At 45.8% G+C, this 20,466-nt stretch overlaps 1 protein-coding gene across 1 annotated transcript in view; it reads right to left on the reverse strand.

Moving 5' to 3' along the window:
• The window catches only part of LOC126191751 (cadherin-89D), a 410,787-nt gene that overhangs the window by 69,663 nt on the left and 320,658 nt on the right, over positions 1–20,466 (reverse strand). The window contains exon 15 of the mRNA XM_049932553.1: positions 6,772–7,066. Within this exon, the coding sequence (XP_049788510.1) occupies positions 6,772–7,066 (295 nt within the window). The remainder of the gene's footprint in view (positions 1–6,771; positions 7,067–20,466) is intronic.

Here is a 20,466-nt window from a genome sequence, read left to right on the forward strand (position 1 = left end):
TGACGGTATACGTAAATGATATAGTGGATAACGTCCGAAGCCTCGCGAGGCTTTTAAGACGATTCTGCGGTCTATAAGAAGGTTCCAGCGGCAGAAGACTTTAGCGAAATGCAGGAAGATCTACAGACGTGTGATTTTTGGTGAAGGGACTGACAGTTGACCTTGAAAGTAAGTAAATGTAATGTACTGCACATAAATACACAAAGATATCCATTACTGTCCGATTATGCTACTGGCAAAAAATCACTAGAAACAGCAGCAGCCGTAAAATACCTAGACAAAAACTGTCTGGAGCGACGCAATGTGGAAATATTACATAAAATTAATTGTAGGAAAGATAGGTGCCACGGTGAGAGTCATTGGAAGAGTCTTTGGTAAATGTAATTCACCAACGAAAGAAGTGGCTTAAAAAGACTTGTTCGACCTATTCTTCAGTCTTGCTCATCAGTGGCAGACATTTACCAGGTTGGTTTAATAGAAAATATACGGAAATCCAAGGAAAAGCGGCACATTCCGTCACAAGATCGCTTCCTAACCGCCAGAATGTTACGGAGATGCTCAGGAAACCCTATTGTCAGACGTTACAGGAGAGTGCTTGCTCACCACGAAGAAGTTTGCTATTGAAATTCAGAGATTATACGTTTAAAGAGGAGTCGGGCAACATATTACATTATCCCACATACGCCTCGCGAAATGATCACGACGAGAAAATCCGAGAAAGTAGAACTCGTCTGCAGGTTTATCGACAGTCGTTCTTCCCCCGCATCACGCACCTTTCGGTAATACCGAACAGGGAGGGAGCGATATTGGTGCCTGAAGTATCTCCTCTCACACAATAATGTCGCTTTCGAAGAATAGGTGTAGATGTAGATGCAGGTTAATTTGCTCTCGAAGGAACAGCAGTACGTCACTCAGCCACCCGCACACTTACAGTCGCGGCACAAGCAGGGCAGCATTATCTAGAGTTGTGTTGACTCTAGTACTGACAACAAATATGACGATAGCGGAACAATTAGGGACAAATAAACAACACAGAAAACTACCTCGGTATCCTTCTCGAAATAAAGCGCAAAGTTCCTGAATTTAGTACGAAAAATGACACGATAATTGCACAATACATGTAATCACGTTGAGGTGCTGGATTTCGAGGGATTGCTCCATGACTACAATGCGAAGTAGCATAAAAACTGTAAAGGTCACTGAGAATGTTGCAAGAGTAAGACAACTGAGGCATATATAGATACAGAACGTTTTTATTTGTTTAGGTGTTATTTGTAGAGTGCAGCAGGGAAGAACGAGGTGAGAATAATAGAAAGTTGAATGGCCTTCTGACATGGAGGCAATTAGGTTGAGACTAACTCACTCATAAATGTTAAATAAATAATGAAGATTGGTCTTAAGGTTGAAGTGAGCCAAAACAAAAGGGAACCTGAATTAAAACACTGGAACGAGAATTTGAATGATCTAAGTTTCTCGCGGAGGCATCCTTGTACAAAATCTTCTCGGTGCTCATACTGCGTCACATCGGAGTTAAAACTCGAGCTTTCGAGGATTACCACAAACTTCTTCGTCAGGAGATGACTGCTTGCCAGGAGCGAAGTCTGCTTCCTAAATCCATCCCTTTTTATCTGGCATCACGGATGGATGCACTGCATCAGTACTTAGATCGCCTTAACTCCATTCATTCAACATCAAATTTACTATGGAAATAGAAATATAAAAAAATTGCCAAAGTTCCCGTTTTTTGACGTGTTGATTGAACGTAAATTGGATGAGCTATTGAATCATTCTGTGAGTAGAAAGCCGACTCACACAGATCTTTACTTAAGCGAGCGCTTTTTCTACCATCCAGCTCAAAGGTATCCTGTCCTGAGCACTTTATTATACAGAGTGCAGACAGTTTCAGTCCATCATCACCTAGGATCTGAAATGAAACACCTTAAGAGTGGGATCAGGAGAAACGGATAAAAGCCACATAAAATTAAAGCTTAATTTGTTGCTAATCGTAGGCGCAAACCAATAAATCCAAATTAAGCATAAAAACTCACTAAATTCCTTCTATTCTGCGGAGCGATTCAAGCAAAAATGGGCGCTTATTACGTAGATATGGTAATCTTTTTTGTCTCTTATCTTTTCCCGTTCCTCTACGGGCTCAGCATTGTTACACAGTTTTTGGCAGTGTTAGTGACACTTGGTGACCGGATGTCCTTCAAGCCGCCATCACTCCCCCGGGACGGTATCTGTGAATCCCCATCTGTCTGCGTCTACAGTAAATCACATGTTGAAGAGTGAGAACGTTTTCTAAACTTTTGCGAGGCGTATATTTTAGGCAAGACGTGGAACCAACACCGGTATTTACCTAGAAGGACGTAGAAAGTCGCGTAAAAATCACATCCAGGCTGCGCGGCTCAACAGCCCACGTCGTTAACCAGCGAGGCGGATTCGATCCGAGGCAAGCTCGCCTCTTCGAATTCCGGAAGCGGCGAGTTCAAGCACTCGCCTAACCTGGCGGTTCACTACGTAAATATGCCATTGCACTAATATTCTGGACTCTGAGGAAAATTAAGGATTTACTGCATCCTGTAAAAGACATTTTGGATTTGAGAGTACCTGATGTCTACACTGTGTCAAGTGAATGGGCCTAAAATTATATAAGGCACAGCAGTCAAGTGATTCACTGAACGAAGACGGCACATCAAATACAGAAATCTTGAGAACTCAGCGATTGCAGAACACAGTCTTATGGAAGAGCACAAGATTAACTTTGAGAAAACAAAGATCCTCTCCCACGCATCGACCTACTGGGATCGCATATGTAGTAAAATTTTTAACGGAGACAGAGGTTATACTATGAGTGGGCATTGGAGACGAACACCTGATACGGAGCGTCATCAAATAAATAAAACCTAAACTCATAACTCTTACAGGGATAGGTGATGCGGGACGTTGTCTCATTCCCCTTCCACCACTCAATCACAGTAGCATACGTTGGAATTCCAAGCGAAGTCACTAATGAAAAGCTTGAACGCCACTATAAAAGCAGCTAACTTCTATCCCGCCAGAATCCTCTCCTGACGAGGAAGGTGGTACAAATCTTGCAAAGCTCGAGTTTTATCTCCGACTTGACGCTGTGTAAACACGGAGAAGATTTTATAAAAAAATGGCTCTGAGCACTATGGGACTCAATTGCTGTGGTCATCAGTCCCCTAGAACTTAGAACTACTTAAACCTAACTAACCTAAGGACATCACACACATCCATGCCCGAGGCAGGATTCGAACTTGCGACCGCAGCAGTCGCACGGTTCCGGACTGCGGAAGATTTTATAAGAGAATATGAATTCCTCTGCTTACAATTAAATATGCAGTTCTTTAACACTACACTACTTGCTGACAGATTGAATTGTGCGCGAGATCAATATTAAGTTTTCAGTAATATAAAGATCATTTAAGTTATTAGCTCTGTTATATAAATCTAAATCTAACTATTGTCCAGAGCGAAAACTGTATTTATTGAAACATCTACAGACGAACAAGCTTTTGCGGTGAAGTGTCTGCATGGCGTTATCATCAAAGGTGGCTAATAGGATACGTTACACTATAACACATCATTTTCGAATTTCTGAGGTTCCTTCTTCGAATGGGTGATTATCCAATTTTGATTTTGATTGGGGCAATGATTTTGTTCTGTTGATCTGACGTGTTGTATACGTATCTTCATCCCACAGTGGAGCTCCTCAGTTGACATGAAAAGTCATCCGCTTGAGCACTGCGTCGTCTACAGACGCGTGCCCATCTGTATGCAAATTGTTTCCGATATTGGAATATGTTGGCATTTTTGGCGCTGTCGGAGATGAAGTATACAGACTTGCGTAATATAGCTTACCTCGGTGTCACAAGTTCCTACGCAGAGTGGGGTAAACTTCCAGGTGCCGCGCTTTTCAAACGGCCGCAGCAGCGCGAAAATCGCCATATTCAACATATTTTTATTCGATAACATCTTGTCATATCTATGAAACAATTGCTACCATGAATATTGACTAGTACATACCTTCCATTCACGTGTGATAGTTAAAAAAACTAGTATATTTGTCATTAAAGAATTCGTTCTTTACTTCAAGAGCCTCTGGGCACTATGCATCACGGTGAAACGAGGTTTCGAATCTCTATAAGGAGTCAAAAGTTGTTTGAAGCGAAAAAACTAATACGCCTCAGGGTATATGCAGCAGTAAGATGTAAGCCTTCCTTATCAATGATTAATGCACGTAACTAATAATCGCAAATATATGTTTTGTAGTAATGATACTTGATTATTACTGTTATGATTGAAATATGTGACGATTCCCACTACAGCATTTTACTGCAAGTATTATTAGATGTGGATATGCGTTACAAAGTGTTACTGACACAGGACGCAAACCGGGATGAATTAAGGAGCAGCAGGTGGTCATACCGGTAGGCAGCTACTGTAACACTTGGTCACGAAGCAGATAATGGGTGGGAAGAGCTATTGAAATGGTACGAGACGACGAAATGCGCTTGCAGTCTGAGCGTCAGAACTGAATTTTTAATAACTACTGTGAAACAAAATAGGAAATGGCTACAGATATGGAGCAGTCCTTATAAATTTCGTACATTAAAAATATACTTTATTTACCTCAAGAACAATAGTTTTATAAAAGATTTGCCACCTTATTGGTAAGCAGGAAACAGCCTAATGCATAATGCATAGGGCATTGATATTCAAATTCAGCGACATAAGAAGTTAAGCTACACTCAGGTATGGTCTAGGGAACACTATGTGCCATTTCTGTTGATCTTATGATACTATTTTTATTTTTTATCCCGTTAGGTTAGACGGCACTTGAGGTATAGAGTATAGAGTTTAGAAGATTGTATAATACACTACTGGTCATTAAAATTTCTACACCGCGAAGATGTGCTACATACGCGAAATTCAGCCGACAGGAAGAAGACGCTGCGATATGCAAATGATTAGCTCTTCAGAGCATTCACACAAGGTTGGCGCCGGTGGCGACAACTACCACGTGCTGACATGAGGAAAGTTTCCAACCGATTCCTCATACACAAACAGCAGTTGACCGGCGTTGCCTGGTGAAACGGTGTTGTGATGCGGTAAGGAGGAGAAACGCGTACCATCACCTCTCCGACTTTGATAAAGGTCGGATTGTAGCCTATCGGTATTGCGGTTTATCGTATCGCGACATTGCTGCTCGCGTTGGTCGAGATCCAATGACTGTTAGCAGAATATGGAATCGGTGAGTTCAGGAGGGTAATACGGAACGCCGTGCTGGATCCCAACGGCCTCGTATCACTAGCAGTCGAGATAACAAGCATCTTATCCTCATGGGTATAACGGATCGTGCAGCCACGTCTCGAACCCTGAGTCAACAGATGGCGACGTTTGCAAGACAACAATCATCTGCACGAACAGTTCGACGACGTTTGCAGCAGGATGGACTATCAGCTCGGAGACCATGGCTCTGGTTACCGTTGACGCAGCATCACAGACAGGAGCGCTTGCGATGGTGTATTCAACGACGAACCTGGGTACACGAATGGCAAAACGTCATTTTTTCGGATGAATCCAGGTCCTGTTTACAGCATCATGATGGTCGCATCCGTGTTTGGCGACATCGCGGTGAACGCACATTGGAAGCATGTATTCGTCATCGCCATACTGGCGTATCACCCGGCGTGATGGTATAGGGTGCCATTGGTTACACGTCTCGGTTACCTCTTGTTCGCATTAACGGCACTTTGAACAGTGGACGTTACATTTCAGATGAGTTACGACCCGTGGCTCTACCCTTCATTCGATCCCTGCGAAACCCTAATTTTCAGCAGGATAATGCACGACCGCATGTTGCAGGTCCTGTACGGGCCTTTCCGGATAGAGAAAATGTTCGACTGCTGCCCTGGCACAGCACATTCTCCAGATCTCTCACCAATTGAAAACGTCTGGCCAATGGTGGCCGAGCAACTGGCTCGTCACAGTACGTCAGGCACTACTCTTGATGAACTGTGGTATCGGGTTGAAGCTGCATGGGCAGCTGTACCTGTACACGCCATCCAAGCTCTGTTTGACTGATTGCCCAGGCGTATCAACGTCGTTATTACGGCCAGAGGTGGTTGTTCAGGGTACTGATTTATCAGGATCTATGCACCCAAATTGCGTGAAAATGTAATCACATGTCAGTTCTAGTATAATATATTTGTCCAATTACTACCCGTTTGTCATCTGCATGTTTTCTTGGTGCAGCAATTTTAATGGCCAGTAGTGTAATTCACGACAGCGAAATGTACTGTCGTCATGAGCTGTAAAGATTTTCCTTCCTTCACTTTCCCCTATCGTCATTCCAGCTACATATATCACACAAAAATTACTCATTACGTGGCATCATAAACCACCAGCTAAAAAGCGACTGACTGAACGGTCCGTGTAAAGTCGATACTAGACCGCCGTAAGATCGTGCTTTAGTGCCAGTTATCCAAATTGCAGCTCTGACCAAATTTACGATGGCGTCAGCAACGCTTGCGGGCAACGTGGTATGGCAAATTTATGACCGTGCGCGGATGTAGCTTGCTAAGTTTTCGCAAGATGTGCATAGGCTAAATCCAAGAATGCTGATTGTGTCAGCCTTAAATTCGGTAATTCTTTTCCTCGCACAATAATTTTCACTGTCAACAAACTCTACCCGATCGCTATGTAACACCCCATACAGTATGTCACCCGAGGAGTAGCACTCACCAGTGTCCTTGGCGACGACGCTGAGGTTGTAGTGGTCCGCCTGCTCGCGGTCGAGCGGCGCGCGCAGGTAGAGGCGGCCGGTGGCGGGGTCCAGCCGGAACAGGTGGCTGCCGTCGCCGCGCAGGCTCAGCGAGAAGGCGGCGTGGCTGCCGGCGTCGGCGTCGCTGGCGCGCACCGCCCGCGGCTGCAGCCGCACCTCGGCGCCCGGCGCCGCGTCCTCGCGCACTGCGCCCTCGTACCGAGCGTGCTCGAACGCCGGCGCGTTGTCGTTCTCGTCGTCCACGAACACCGTCACCTGCCGCACGCCAGCCACTTCACTCCTCCTCTGCCAGTCTACCTCCCGTCCAACTCTCAATCACTTCTCTCACTAGGCAAGTGCTTCGCTCGCTTGGAATTTTCCCATTATGACAGAATAACTGCCATTTTATACTGACAGAAACCGTAAGTGCCTTGACCGAAAGATACCGATCTGGCACAAGGGACGTGGGGCATTGTACCAAAAGAGTGCATAAACACATAATTGCAGCGCAATCATTGCAGAACAAGTGGTGACGAGATGGACTCACAGAAACAGTATGGCAAAAAGAGTAGACACTGGTCGTTCCAGAAGGATCTTGGGATTTTTGACTCGTTCTGATGAATAGACAGAGTTAAAGGCAGATTGTCACTACAAACTTTTGGGAACATAACACTGGAAGCTCAGTTGAGATCACAAGTTCCCATGAGACATTTATCGCTGACACCCAGTCAGCTGGGACACTGAGTGGCAGTCTCTGGCACTCGGCGATATAAAATTTCCTGGTAAATTAAAACGGTGTACCGGAGTGGGCCTCGAAACCGGTATCTTTGCCTTTCGCAAGCAGGTGATATACCATCTGAGCAATCCAAGAACGACACATAAGTCGCCCTCCCAGCTTTACTTCAGTTAGTACTTCATATTTAATACCGAAGCAAAAGGTCACAGGCCCGAGTCCCACTCTGGTACACAGTTTTAATCTCCCAGAAACTTTGCCGGTCGCAGTGGCCGAGCGGTTTCAGGCGCCTCAGTCTGGAACCGCGCGACCACTACGGTCGCAGGTTCGAATCCTGCCTCGGGCATGGATGTGTGTGATCTCCTTAGGTTAGTTAGGTTTAAGTAGTTCTAAGTTCTAGGGGACTGATGACCTCAGATGTTAAGTCCCATAGTGCTTAGAGCCATTTCAACCATTTGAACCAGAAAGTTTCAAATCAGCACACAATCCCCTGCGGACAGAAAATTCATTCCAGTCTTTCCTCTGTTTGTGTTGACCAGATAGACGCCATTGTGTTCGTAGACGACCTGGTGAAAAGTCGCAGGAGGCGCATGAATTCATGTTGTGGGGAACTATCGAATATGACAACAGGACTGATTTGGTAATTGCTGAAGGGAAGCTCAATGTTCTCGAGTATTTGACAGGAATAGTTAACCATCTTGTCATACCTTTGATGACAAGCATACGAAGTAGCTTATTTCAACAAGAAATTGGTACAATTCACACCACAAACGCCTCGAGAAATGTATGGATTCCTGCCTGGCCTGGGTGGTCCCTGATTTGTCACGCACAGATCATTTGTGTAATCCGACGGAAGACGCATAAATTTGTTTAGTGGTTTTTAAGTCTCTGAATTCGCTTTTGGAGAGCGGTCGTTTCGATTCCTGTCTTGCCATCCATGTTAAAAGGCTGAATGGTTTCCTCAAATACCGTAAGACACCTGGTGTGATGATTCCTCAGAAAAGGACACGGCTGACAATCTTGCCCATACTTCATGCACTGATGCGGAAGAAATTTCTCAAGCTGACATTCAGAGTCTCTATTGTGATACCTCCGTCAGCGGCCACTTTCGCTGACTCACAGCGCCAGCTGCCTGGGACGAGGGGAAAGTCGGATGTCATAGGGCGAGCGCCTGAGACGTGTTCTGGCAACACGCAGAGGGTCGACTGGAGGATGCCCTAGCGTTACTTAATAAAGGACACTTTACGGAGAGCCTAGAGGACTATGGGAAGCGTGCGGAAAACTGACGGAACCCTGCAGCCACTGGGATAGATCACAAACACAAAAGCGTCAAGAATGCACACGTGGAGGCTTGTGCATCTTTTGGCTCGCAGCAGCCATTTTTACCTGCCTTAAAAAGCGAGAACGTGACAGAGCGTACACACAAAGTGTCAAGAATTCGCACAGAGAGGCATTTGAAACAAAATAATTGCGGAAGAAATCAGCTTGCTGAAAAAAAATGTTTCCTGAATAGTAATGAGGAAGCTTATAAATCAGTTTCTTAGACGAAGCACAGACGACAGACTGTCCAGGCCTCATGCAGAGATAGCCGTTACAAGGAAGTGTTCTGTGGCTGCTTTCACAGCAACTTAAGAATGCAGAAAATCATCGAAGCAACGTGCGACCAACACTGGGAACAACCTTGACAGTGAAGACGTGCTAAGGTGCCAATTCCCTAGTCACACACTAGTCCACGCAAGGCAGACAGTTTCAATCCTGCACTGTGAGGCATGGTCATGAAATGGCGTTCAGTCATTGGGTATCAGGGCAAAATTTATTCCACCAATGAAAACACCGAGAGAGGAAAATTGCGAGGGGTCGTTGAGCTTAGCGGAGTAATGATAAAGAGGGAATAAGGGAGTTAGTGAGACCGTACGGAAGCAAGAGGACGCGTGGGCACTTCGATCCATAGCCAACATCCGCCTCTCGACACCGTGACATCGCAGCTTCGGCCACGCAACCCACAACATGGAGATCCTTCCGTGCCTTGCCACCAATCTGGGACATGGAGACCAGCAGCTGACTGGACACCGCGCAGCTACGAGGAGACACGTCGTCGCCACCATGCCACCACGATGCCACAAATGACTACGAAGAATGGTGAGACTGTTCATTCCCCCTCCTTCCCTTTAATAACTGAGTCGTTTCCATGCTCAGTCAAATCTCTTGAGATTTGTAATTTACTTTTAAGTGTAAAAGGTATTGTAACAAACGCAAACATTTCGTATTTTAATACTGTAGCTAATGTGTTCCGTTCGCACATCAATCACCTAGTCTCATAATCTTTTGTTGTTTGAGGCCTAGGGTAGGGCGATATCATTGTTAATTTGCATGCTACGTGACATCGCAAAGAATTTTGGAGAACTTACTACATTTTTGGCTGCCAGCAATGGGCAATGTAATTAGCAATCTGTATGTCAGTTTATGTGAAAGATCAAAGAATTCTCGAACCACTACAGTATGCATTGCAGCAAGATGAAAGTAGGGGTCTATTAGTGGCCACAGGAGTCGGGCTATTATTGCTGAACATCGGTTCTGATTGGAATACGCTTTATGGGAGGAACATTTCCACAAAGTACACTAAATTCTTAATGGTGTAACAGTTTACCATTTCCGTCAGTTGATGAGGCCCGTGAATTCTAATCGTTTCGGTTCACTTTATGAACACGCGTGACTTGACCGCTGGGCTAAGATTTGTTCAGTACATTTAAATTAAGCAGGCAGGAGCCCCCAAATCGCCTGGAGCTACCGAGAAACTCGCCACAGACAGGTCCCGAGTCATTATTGTAGTACCTGGACAGGTCGTACGGGCATGCATCAATGTGTCATTTGTATAACAATGGCGCTACTCACAATCAGAGGGACGCGAAAAATTTACACCTTAACAGAACTTGGAGTTCACGAATGTCTGAAAAAACTGAAAAGTAGTCAAATCATGCAGGAATGCTTTTAAAGAGGAACATTATTGACGAGACTGTGCCTTTTAGAGTGGTAAAGAGGGCATAGCTGAAACGAAATTTGGTACTAGATATTCGGTTGGCGAAACGAATAATGCGAGTTGGGAAGTCAAATGTATGACATGCCTGTAGAACATTTTTCAGAACGCCATGGAAGAGATCCTCCTAGTGTAGGGCAGCACTGTCGCCGCAGCCTCCACCCGGGAGAAGCTGTCACGCGAGTCTCACATCATCAGCTCATTTCTATGCACCGCCAACCAGGATTCCATTTCTCTCAAGTTAGTAAGTAAGACTCTGATGATTCTGAGAGTTACATTACCATATCAGGCATATTATTGTTTCCTTTCTCCAGTTGTAGTGCGTCAGAATAAGTTATGTAAATGATAACTGAAACCAATCTTACTGGGATCGCGACAGACACAATTGAGGAAATCAAACAATTACAATACTTCATCTGGTACACATCATACCGCATACAACTGAATTTAATTTTTAACTGGTAAATATATTAAAACTAATTTATCAAAAAATGAAGCCTTCAATAAATCCACAGTCATTCCCTTCCTTATGCTCGGCATATTTATATGAAACTTATAATTATACATGCTTTATTTTTATATCTTTTGTAATTTAAGGTCTTGGTTGAATGTCCTCTGTGTAAGTTGTACAAAATACTAATACCCCAGCTTGCAAAAAAGCTGTCACGAGCAGACACAAAAATGTAAAAAGATAAAAGATTATTTACTAAGACTATAGTTGCTAAAGTTTTTTTTGAAGTCACCGGTATCTTTCGCTTCAGTGTAGCCAACTACTCATTTAAAGAGTTTCTCATATGGCCCACAAGACAGAGTTGATCTCGTTCCGGAGCTTTCTACCGCTAAGAGATATGAGATGGTCTCTGGTAATCAGACCAAAGACTTCGCTGCCAACGCTGGCCATTTGCCCACACTGTGATATTTACTTAAAGTGATTTACACGAAATTACGAAAAATCTAATCGAGTTCGCAGGCCGGTGACTTGTACCTTCTTTTGCCAGATTCAGCCAGTTTCTCAGCCACAGGGCCACATCGCACAGTTGCAAAGAAGTCCGCTGTCATTTAGGACAGTTCACACCACTTTTTTTCATTTGTATGTCTCTCTCTTCATTCGTTTGTTTGAGAAAGGGAGGAAGATTAGCGAGTCATGTCGATCAACAACGTTGACACTAGAATCGGAGCACTAGCTACGACAGGAGGGTATGGGCAAAATTGACAGCCGTGCCCTTTTCGGGGGAATCATCGCACCATGTGTCTTATTGGTCTTGAGGAAACCACTCAGCCTTTTAATATGGATGGCCAGACAGGAATTGAAACGACCCCTCTCCAAAAGCGAATTCAGAGACCTAACCACTAAGGCATCTTGCTACGCGGTTTTCTCACACACTGACATGTGACACATATTATGTATGATTAGTTCACGTTGATACTCCGAAACAAACGAAGACCTTGACTAATTTGTGACATTTCGAATTGTTTCTAATGAATCGAAGCATCAGTTCTACCAACATTTTTCTAGGGCCGGTATCGATCCTTAGGGGATTTTCAGGTGTTCACAACGGAACACCATGAGCCCCGCAATTACAATTACAGCAAAGAATATTTCAATGTCGTCTACGGAGTGACAGAACGGCTATTGTAAAATAAACCGCAGCGTTCAACAGCCAGTGTCGTTTATTTCCAACGAACCAATCTCGACTTCAAGAGAAACAACATCGTCAACTGAAACCGCAACAATGAAAATATCGCCGGCCCTGGTGGCCAAGCGGTTAAAGGCGCTACAGTCTGGAACCGCGCGACCGCTACGGTCGCAGGTTCGAATCCTGCCTCGGGCATGGATGTGTGTGATGTCCTTAGGTTAGTTAGGTTTAAGTAGTTCTAAGTTCTAGGGGACTGATGACCTTAGAAGTTAAGTCCCATAGTGCTCAGAGCCATTTGAACCTTTTTTTTTTTTTTTTTTTTGAATGAAAATATCACGCTCTTAGAGGATTTTCAATTTACGATATCGGAGGGACCATTGCCGCTGACATTTGTGTGTGTGTTACGGGCGGGAACATTTGTCCCGTTTCGATTACCAAAGCTGCTGTTGGTGTAACTATTTACGTATCGGCTAACTTTATGTGCTGGTGTCTGATTCCACATTCAACAACAGATTATATGGATCCGACAGTATTACTAGAAATTAACAGATTTGGCATTCATCTTCGGACACATGTACGTGCGGAAGAAGGAGACTACAAAATATTAACATACGTTGCGTTACCACGCATTGCCCTCCCCCCCTTCCCCCTCCAATAAATTCCATTGCTACTACTGTAGTATCGTACGGGATGGCGCCTGCACGCCTGCTACCCTTCTTACAGCCTTGTACCGGGAGTAGCCGACTTCCTCACTCGCTCGCTACACGGGTACTGGTGAGCACAAGGAAACAATCTGACGTTTACATAACCAGACGGGTTTTTCTTCCATTCAGTCTCCAGCGGTCGCCACGCGTCCTGTTAGCGCTAATCTCACACCGGTGCTGGCACCACATTGCTGCCGCCAAACGCATACTCCTGGCGCTGGTCACCGTATCTTTCCGCTATCTGGCTATAAAGGTCGCGGCTCAACCGATTTACAACAGTTACACATCGAGTCACCCCGTGACAGAATGCCGACTGTCCAGTGTCCCTGTCGGAGCTGCCGTCGCCGATCGCACAGTCTCTGCGGACTGACGTTCTTCCGAATCCGAAGATCGAATAGCACATCGTCGGCACGTGTCAAACCGCTGTGTCCTTACAGAATGCCCCCCCTGCACCACTTCGTGGGTTGTCATCTACGAACTAGCGCCTCACGGGGCATCACTTGCTAGGGACTTCGTCCACAACTGAAGACTAAATAGCAGGTAGCAGACCGCGGGTCAAATCGTCGGACAATAGCGTGTGCCTTCTCCGTGGAACGTCACTTCCGCCATCGTGTCCAGGCTGTCACCCTGCTGCTCATCATCCAACCACTGATCACGGTCACCTATAACCAGTCAAAGTAAATTTCACTGCGCAGCGATGCACTTTATGTGCAGTCCCAATGGATCGGCTGCACACCGAACAGCGCAGCGGCGCATCAAGACGGCTCTGATCTGCGCGCGAGTGGAAAGAGCGGGCAGCGCCACACATCCAAGAAGACAGGGTTCATCATCCCCTGTCAACGCTGACTTATACAGCGGCCCATCGCTGGTCGGGCCCATTTCGGTCGAAGACTACGAGAGAATCACCACTGAGCAATAAGAAGACGATACTTAGCGTGCGTTCAGCCAGTAATAGTAATGTGTAAACGTAATTGCATGTATGAGGCACGGCAACGGCCTTGCCGTAGTGGATACACCGGTTCCCGTCAGATCACCGAAGTTAAGTTCTGTCGGGCTTGGTCGGCACTTGCATGGGTGACCATCCAGGCCGCCACGCACTGTTGCCATTTTTCGGGGTGCACTCAGCCTCGTGATGCCAATTGAGGAGCTATTCGAACGATTAGTAGCGGCTTCGGTCAAGAATACCATCGTAACGACAGGGAGAGCGGTGTGCTGACCACACGCCCCTCCTATCCGCATCCTCATCTGAGGATGACACGGCGGTCGGATGGTGCCGATGGGCCACTTGTGGCCTGAAGACGGAGTGCTTTTATGTAGGCGGCACAGGAAGCACATCAAGCCACCTCATAAAGAGAATCTAAGTTGTTTTTCTTTACTTTTTATAAATAAAGTACTCTATTGATCTGCAAGTGTCATGTACAGATCATTTTGGATTCCTGCCACCGGCCATCGCAACTTCTCTCCGTCCTTGTTTGTATCGGCGCCGACTCCCATAATAGCCAGCACAACACTTTAATACGTCGCGAAGTTGTGCATCTAGAGGCTACTGATCTAGATATTCCGATACTTCTACGGGAAATTTTTAATAGCAACATCACTACCATTTCAAATTTCATTGCGTTCATGGAAAAAAAATTAATTTTAGATCTTGTATCTATATGTCGGAAAACAAAACCGCACTAATATGCCATTCGTTATAAAATTTAGCATCCTCTCCTTTGCTTACTTTTCTTCTCTTTTTTGGCTTCACTCTGTTTGGAACGACAGGGGCTCAAGTTCAGTTCTGGATGTCGGACTGGGATGTTGACCCTGTTTCTCTAGAAACGGCTGTGGCGCGAAAACATTCGTTTCCAATTACCAGACACAACAATAAACTGCCGAGTAAGTCAATACTCGCCTGTCTCGGCGGTTGATGTTTCCACGGTGTCTGACTGCATTCCGCTAAAACTGCACGCGTTGCGGTAGTTTAAACATTATATCAGTGCTGGATATCGGTATTCTATGCTTCAAGGCGTAGGTCACAACGTGTGACATCCAACGATTAGTTTTATTTAATCTTCACGCGGTACAAGATCAACTCACATGGCCAGAAATTGAGGCTGCTGATGCAGAAACAGAGTAAACAAGTTTCTCCGCTACGTCCCAGACAGGAGATGTATGCTTTCCGCTGTTGGAACAGCAAGGCAGGGAAGTGCTGCGGGCTGCCGCACAGGGATGCCACAGGCGGTTTAATAAAACGTCGTGATTGGTGATGTGTATGGACTACGGCAGCGGCCGTGTCTCAGGCTTTGAAGGCGCACAGTGCAGTGTGGTAGCAGCAGGTCCTCGTATCGTATCAACAAAGGACGTGGCAATAGTACAAGATCGAAAACAATTGCATATCCGTAATTTTTACAACATTTCTCTAGGAGCATAGCTGTTTTTTATTACTTAAAATGAAAATGTACAACCGCAAGAAAAAAAGAAGGTTCTTGCAGTTGTGACTGTTCATTTTTTATTACATTTCCGCCTTTGAATGACATTTTTATATAGGTACTGCAGTCGCAAGCGAAGATTTATCTCCGATTATAGCACTCTCGATCACGTAATCTCTTCGGCTTCATGTTTGCTCTTCAAAGAGGAAGTCTTCATCAGAAAGTCCAAAATAAGTTTAGAATAGAGTTTCACCACTGAAAGAGTCTAACCTACGTCTCTAGCATGAGGTCGAATTCACATGCGAAAGTCCACAACATAGCCGGCCGCTGTGGCCGAGCGGTTCTAGGCGCTTCAGTCCGGAACAGCGCTGCTGCTACGGTCGCAGGTTCGAGTCCTGCCTCGGGCGTGGATGTGTGTGATGTCTTTAGGTTAGCTAGGTTTAAATAGTTCTAAGTCTAGGGGACTGATGACCTCAGATGTTGAGTCCTATAGTGCTTAGCGGCATTTGAACCATTTTTGCTTCTACCAGTCGATAAGTGCACAGCATACGTGACATCCCGTATATGATGATGATGATGATGATGCTGTTTGGTATGTGGGGCGCTCAACTACGCGGTTATCAGTGCCCGTACAATGTCCCAACCTTTGCCCAGTGCAATTTCGCCACTTTCATGAATGATGATGAAATGATGAGGACACCACAAACACCCAGTCACCTCGAGGCAGATGAGAATCTCTAACCCCGCCGGATATCGAACCCAGGACCCCGTGCTTGGGAAGGGAGAACGCGGGAGCGAGACCACGACCTGCGGACGTCGTACGGTAAACGTCACTGTCAAAACTACTGGTGTTCTGGTACTTAGTGCTGTGCAAGATACATTCATTGGCTTGATCGACTTTCAAGCAAATTTCAACATTCCAGCCCAACCTAGACCTCGGGCTATGCTACAGATTAGGTTCTGACTGCAAAATTCATTTCAGAAGTCAGTAAAAATAATATTATATAAATACTGAAATAAAAATTCGCAGTGTTATGAGTGATAGTGAGTAAGAAAGCTGTTATATGGGCAATAATATCAGCTGCTCTCACATGTCTACCTACTCCAGTAAGCATTGCTAGTGACTGGCACCCCTTCCCTCATCCCCTTCCCCCCCCCCCCTTCCGATCCACGGCCCCAGTGCACACCGCAGCAGCGTCTACAGTGTCACTACCGAGCGGTCCTTTCAGAGGAGAATGGGCAGGATTGCACATCTATGCACTGTTCTGTTGAAGTATGGTATGGACACTATGCTTAAAATTTAATAATTTTATAACAGAACTTATCTTCTCTGTTCTGAAAAATAGATGTTCCATTCCCTACTTCATACTCTGAGGTGCTTATGTTCTAAGGTAGCCGGTGTTAATGCTACTTCCATACGAAATTTAATCGAGATGGGTTCAGCAGTTTAGTCGTGTAAACGTAACAGATAGAGCTACTTTCGTGATTTAATAATATTCTACATCTACATGGATACTCTGCAAATCACATTCAAGTGCCTGCCAGAGGGTTCATCGAACCACCTTCACAATTCTCTATTATTCCAATCTCGTACGTCGCGCGGAAAGAATGGACACCTATACCTTTCCGTACGATCTCTGATTTCCCTTATTTTATCGTGGTGATCGTTCTGCCCTATGTAAGTCGGTGTCAACAAAATACACTCCTGGAAATTGAAATAAGAACACCGTGAATTCATTGTCCCAGGAAGGGGAAACTTTATTGACACATTCCTGGGGTCAGATACATCACATGATCACACTGACAGAACCACAGGCACATAGACACAGGCAACAGAGCATGCACAATGTCGGCACTAGTACAGTGTATATCCACCTTTCGCAGCAATGCAGGCTGCTATTCTCCCATGGAGACGATCGTAGAGATGCTGGATGTAGTCCTGTGGAACGGCTTGCCATGCCATTTCCACCTGGCGCCTCAGTTGGACCAGCGTTCGTGTGGACGTGCAGACCGCGTGAGACGACGCTTCATCCAGTCCCAAACATGCTCAATGCGGGACAGATCCGGAGATCTTGCTGGCCAGGGTAGTTGACTTACACCTTCTAGAGCACGTTGGGTGGCACGGGATACATGCGGACGTGCATTGTCCTGTTGGAACAGCAAGTTCCCTTGCCGGTCTAGGAATGGTAGAACGATGGGTTCGATGACGGTTTGGATGTACCGTGCACTATTCAGTGTCCCCTCGACGATCACCAGTGGTGTACGGCCAGTGTAGGAGATCGCTCCCCACACCATGATGCCGGGTGTTGGCCCTGTGTGCCTCGGTCGTATGCAGTCCTGATTGTGGCGCTCACCTGCACGGCGCCAAACACGCATACGACCATCATTGGCACCAAGGCAGAAGCGACTCTCATCGCTGAAGACGACACGTCTCCATTCGTCCCTCCATTCACGCCTGTCGCGACACCACTGGAGGCGGGCTGCACGATGTTGGGGCGTGAGCGGAAGACGGCCTAACGGTGTGCGGGACCGTAGCCCAGCTTCATGGAGACGGTTGGGAATGGTCCTCGCCGATACCCCAGGAGCAACAGTGTCCCTAATTTGCTGGGAAGTGGCGGTGCGGTCCCCTACGTCACTGCGTAGGATCCTACGGTCTTGGCGTGCATCCGTGCGTCGCTGCGGTCCGGTCCCAGGTCGACGGGCACGTGCACCTTCCGCCGACCACTGGCGACAACATCGATGTACTGTGGAGACCTCACGCCCCACGTGTTGAGCAATTCGGCGGTACGTCCACCCGGCCTCCCGCATGCCCACTATACGCCCTCGCTCAAAGTCCGTCAACTGCACATACGGTTCACGTCCACGCTGTCGCGGCATGCTACCAGTGTTAAAGCCTGCGATGGAGCTCCGTATGCCACGGCAAACTGGCTGACACTGACGGCGGCGGTGCACAAATGCTGCGCAGCTAGCGCCATTCGACGGCCAACACCGCGGTTCCTGGTGTGTCCGCTGTGCCGTGCGTGTGATCATTGCTTGTACAGCCCTCTCGCAGTGTCCGGAGCAAGTATGGTGGGTCTGACACACCGGTGTCAATGTGTTCTTTTTTCCATTTCCAGGAGTGTATTTTCGCATTCGGAGGAGAAAGTTGGTGATTGGAATTTCGTGAGAAAATTCCGTCGCAACGAAAAACGCCTTTCTTTTAATGATTTCCAGCCCAAATTCTGTATCATTTCTGTGACACTCTGTCCCATATTTCGCGATGATACAAAACGTGCTGCCTTTCTTTGAACTTTTTCGATGTACTCCGTCAGTCCTATCTGGTAAGGATCCCACACCGAGCAGCAGTATTCCAAAAGAGGACGGACAAACTTACTGTAGGCAGCCTACTTAGTAGGTCTGTTACATTTTCTAAGTGTCCTGTCAATAAAACGCAGTCTTTGGTTAGCCTTCCCCACAACATATTTTGTATGTTCCTTCGAATTTAAGTTGTTCGTAATTGTAATACCTAGGTATTTAGTTGAATTTACGGCTTTTAGATTAGACTGATGTATCGTGTAACCGAGGTATAACGAGTTCCTTTTAGCACTCATGTGGATGACCTCACACTTTTCGTTGTTTAGGGTAACTGCCACTTTTGGCACCATTCAGATATCTTTTCTAAATCGTTTAGCAGTTTGTTTTGATCTTCTGATGACTTTATTAGTCGATAAACAACAGAGTCATCTGCAAACAATCGAAGTCGGCGACTCAGATTGTCTCCTAAATCGTTTATATAGATACGGTTCAGTAAAGGGCCTGTAACATTACCTTGTCGAATGCCAGAAATCACTTGTATTTTACTCGATGACTTTCCGTCAATTACTACGAACTGTGACCTCTCTGACAGGAAATCAGAAATCCAGTCACATAACTGAGACGATATTCCATAATCTCGCAATTTCACAACGAGCCGCTTGCGTGGTACAGTGTCAAAAGCCTTCCGGAAATCCAGAAATACGGAATCGATCTGAAATCCCTTGTCAATAGCACTCAACACTTCATGTGAATAAAGAGCTAGTTGTGTTTCACAGGAACGATGTTTTCTAAACCCATGTTGACTGTGTGGCGATAACCGTTTTCTTGGAGGTAATTCAAAATGTTGGAACGCAATATACCAGGTGATCAAAAAGTCAGTATAAATTTGAAAACTGAATAAATCACGGAATAATGTAGATAGAGAGGTACAAATTGACACACATGCTTGGAATGACATGGGGTTTTATTAGAACCAAAAAAATACAAAAGTTCAAAAAATGTTCGACAGATGGCGCTTCATCTGATCAGAATAGCAATAATTAGCATAACAAAGTAAGACAAAGCAAAGATGATGTTCTTTACAGGAAATGCTCAATATGTCCACCATCATTCCTCAACAATAGCTGTAGTCGAGGAATAATGTTGTGAACAGCACTGTAAAGCATGTTCGGAGTTATGGTGAGGCATTGGCGTCGGATGTTGTATTTCGACATCCCTAGAGATGTCGGTCGATCACGATACACTTGCGACTTCAGGTAACCCCAAAGCCAATAATCGCACGTACTGAGGTCTGGGGACCTGGGAGGCCAAGCATGATGAAAGTGGCGGATGAGCACACGATCATCACCAAACGACGCACGCAAGAGATCTTTCACGCGTCTAGCAATATGGCGTGGAGCGCCATCCTGCACAAACATCATACGTTCCAGCAGGTGTTTATGAGCCAGGCTGGGGATTTTGCGATTCTGTAACATAGCGGCGTACCTCTCACCCGTCACCGTAGCAGTTACAAAACCAGAATCACGCACTACCTGGAAGAAAAAAGGTCCGATAACGGTAGATGTGGTAAATCCAACCCATACCGTGACTTTCTCGTTGTGCAATGGAGTTTCCACGACAGTTCTAGGATTTTCGGTAGCCCAAATTCTGCAGTTGTGGGCGTTGGCAGACCCTCGGAACATGAAATGAGCTTCGTCGGTCCACAACACCTCAACCAATCGCCATCTTCCGCCATCTTTTGAAACGCCCACACTGCAAATGCCCTCCGCTTCACTAAATCGCCAGGTAACAGTTCATGATGCAGATGGATTTTGTACGGATAGCATCGGAGGGTACGTCTAAGTGCCAACCAAACAGTAG

Source organism: Schistocerca nitens, chromosome 1, assembly GCF_023898315.1.
Source record: "Schistocerca nitens isolate TAMUIC-IGC-003100 chromosome 1, iqSchNite1.1, whole genome shotgun sequence".
Lineage (NCBI taxonomy): Eukaryota > Metazoa > Arthropoda > Insecta > Orthoptera > Acrididae > Schistocerca > Schistocerca nitens.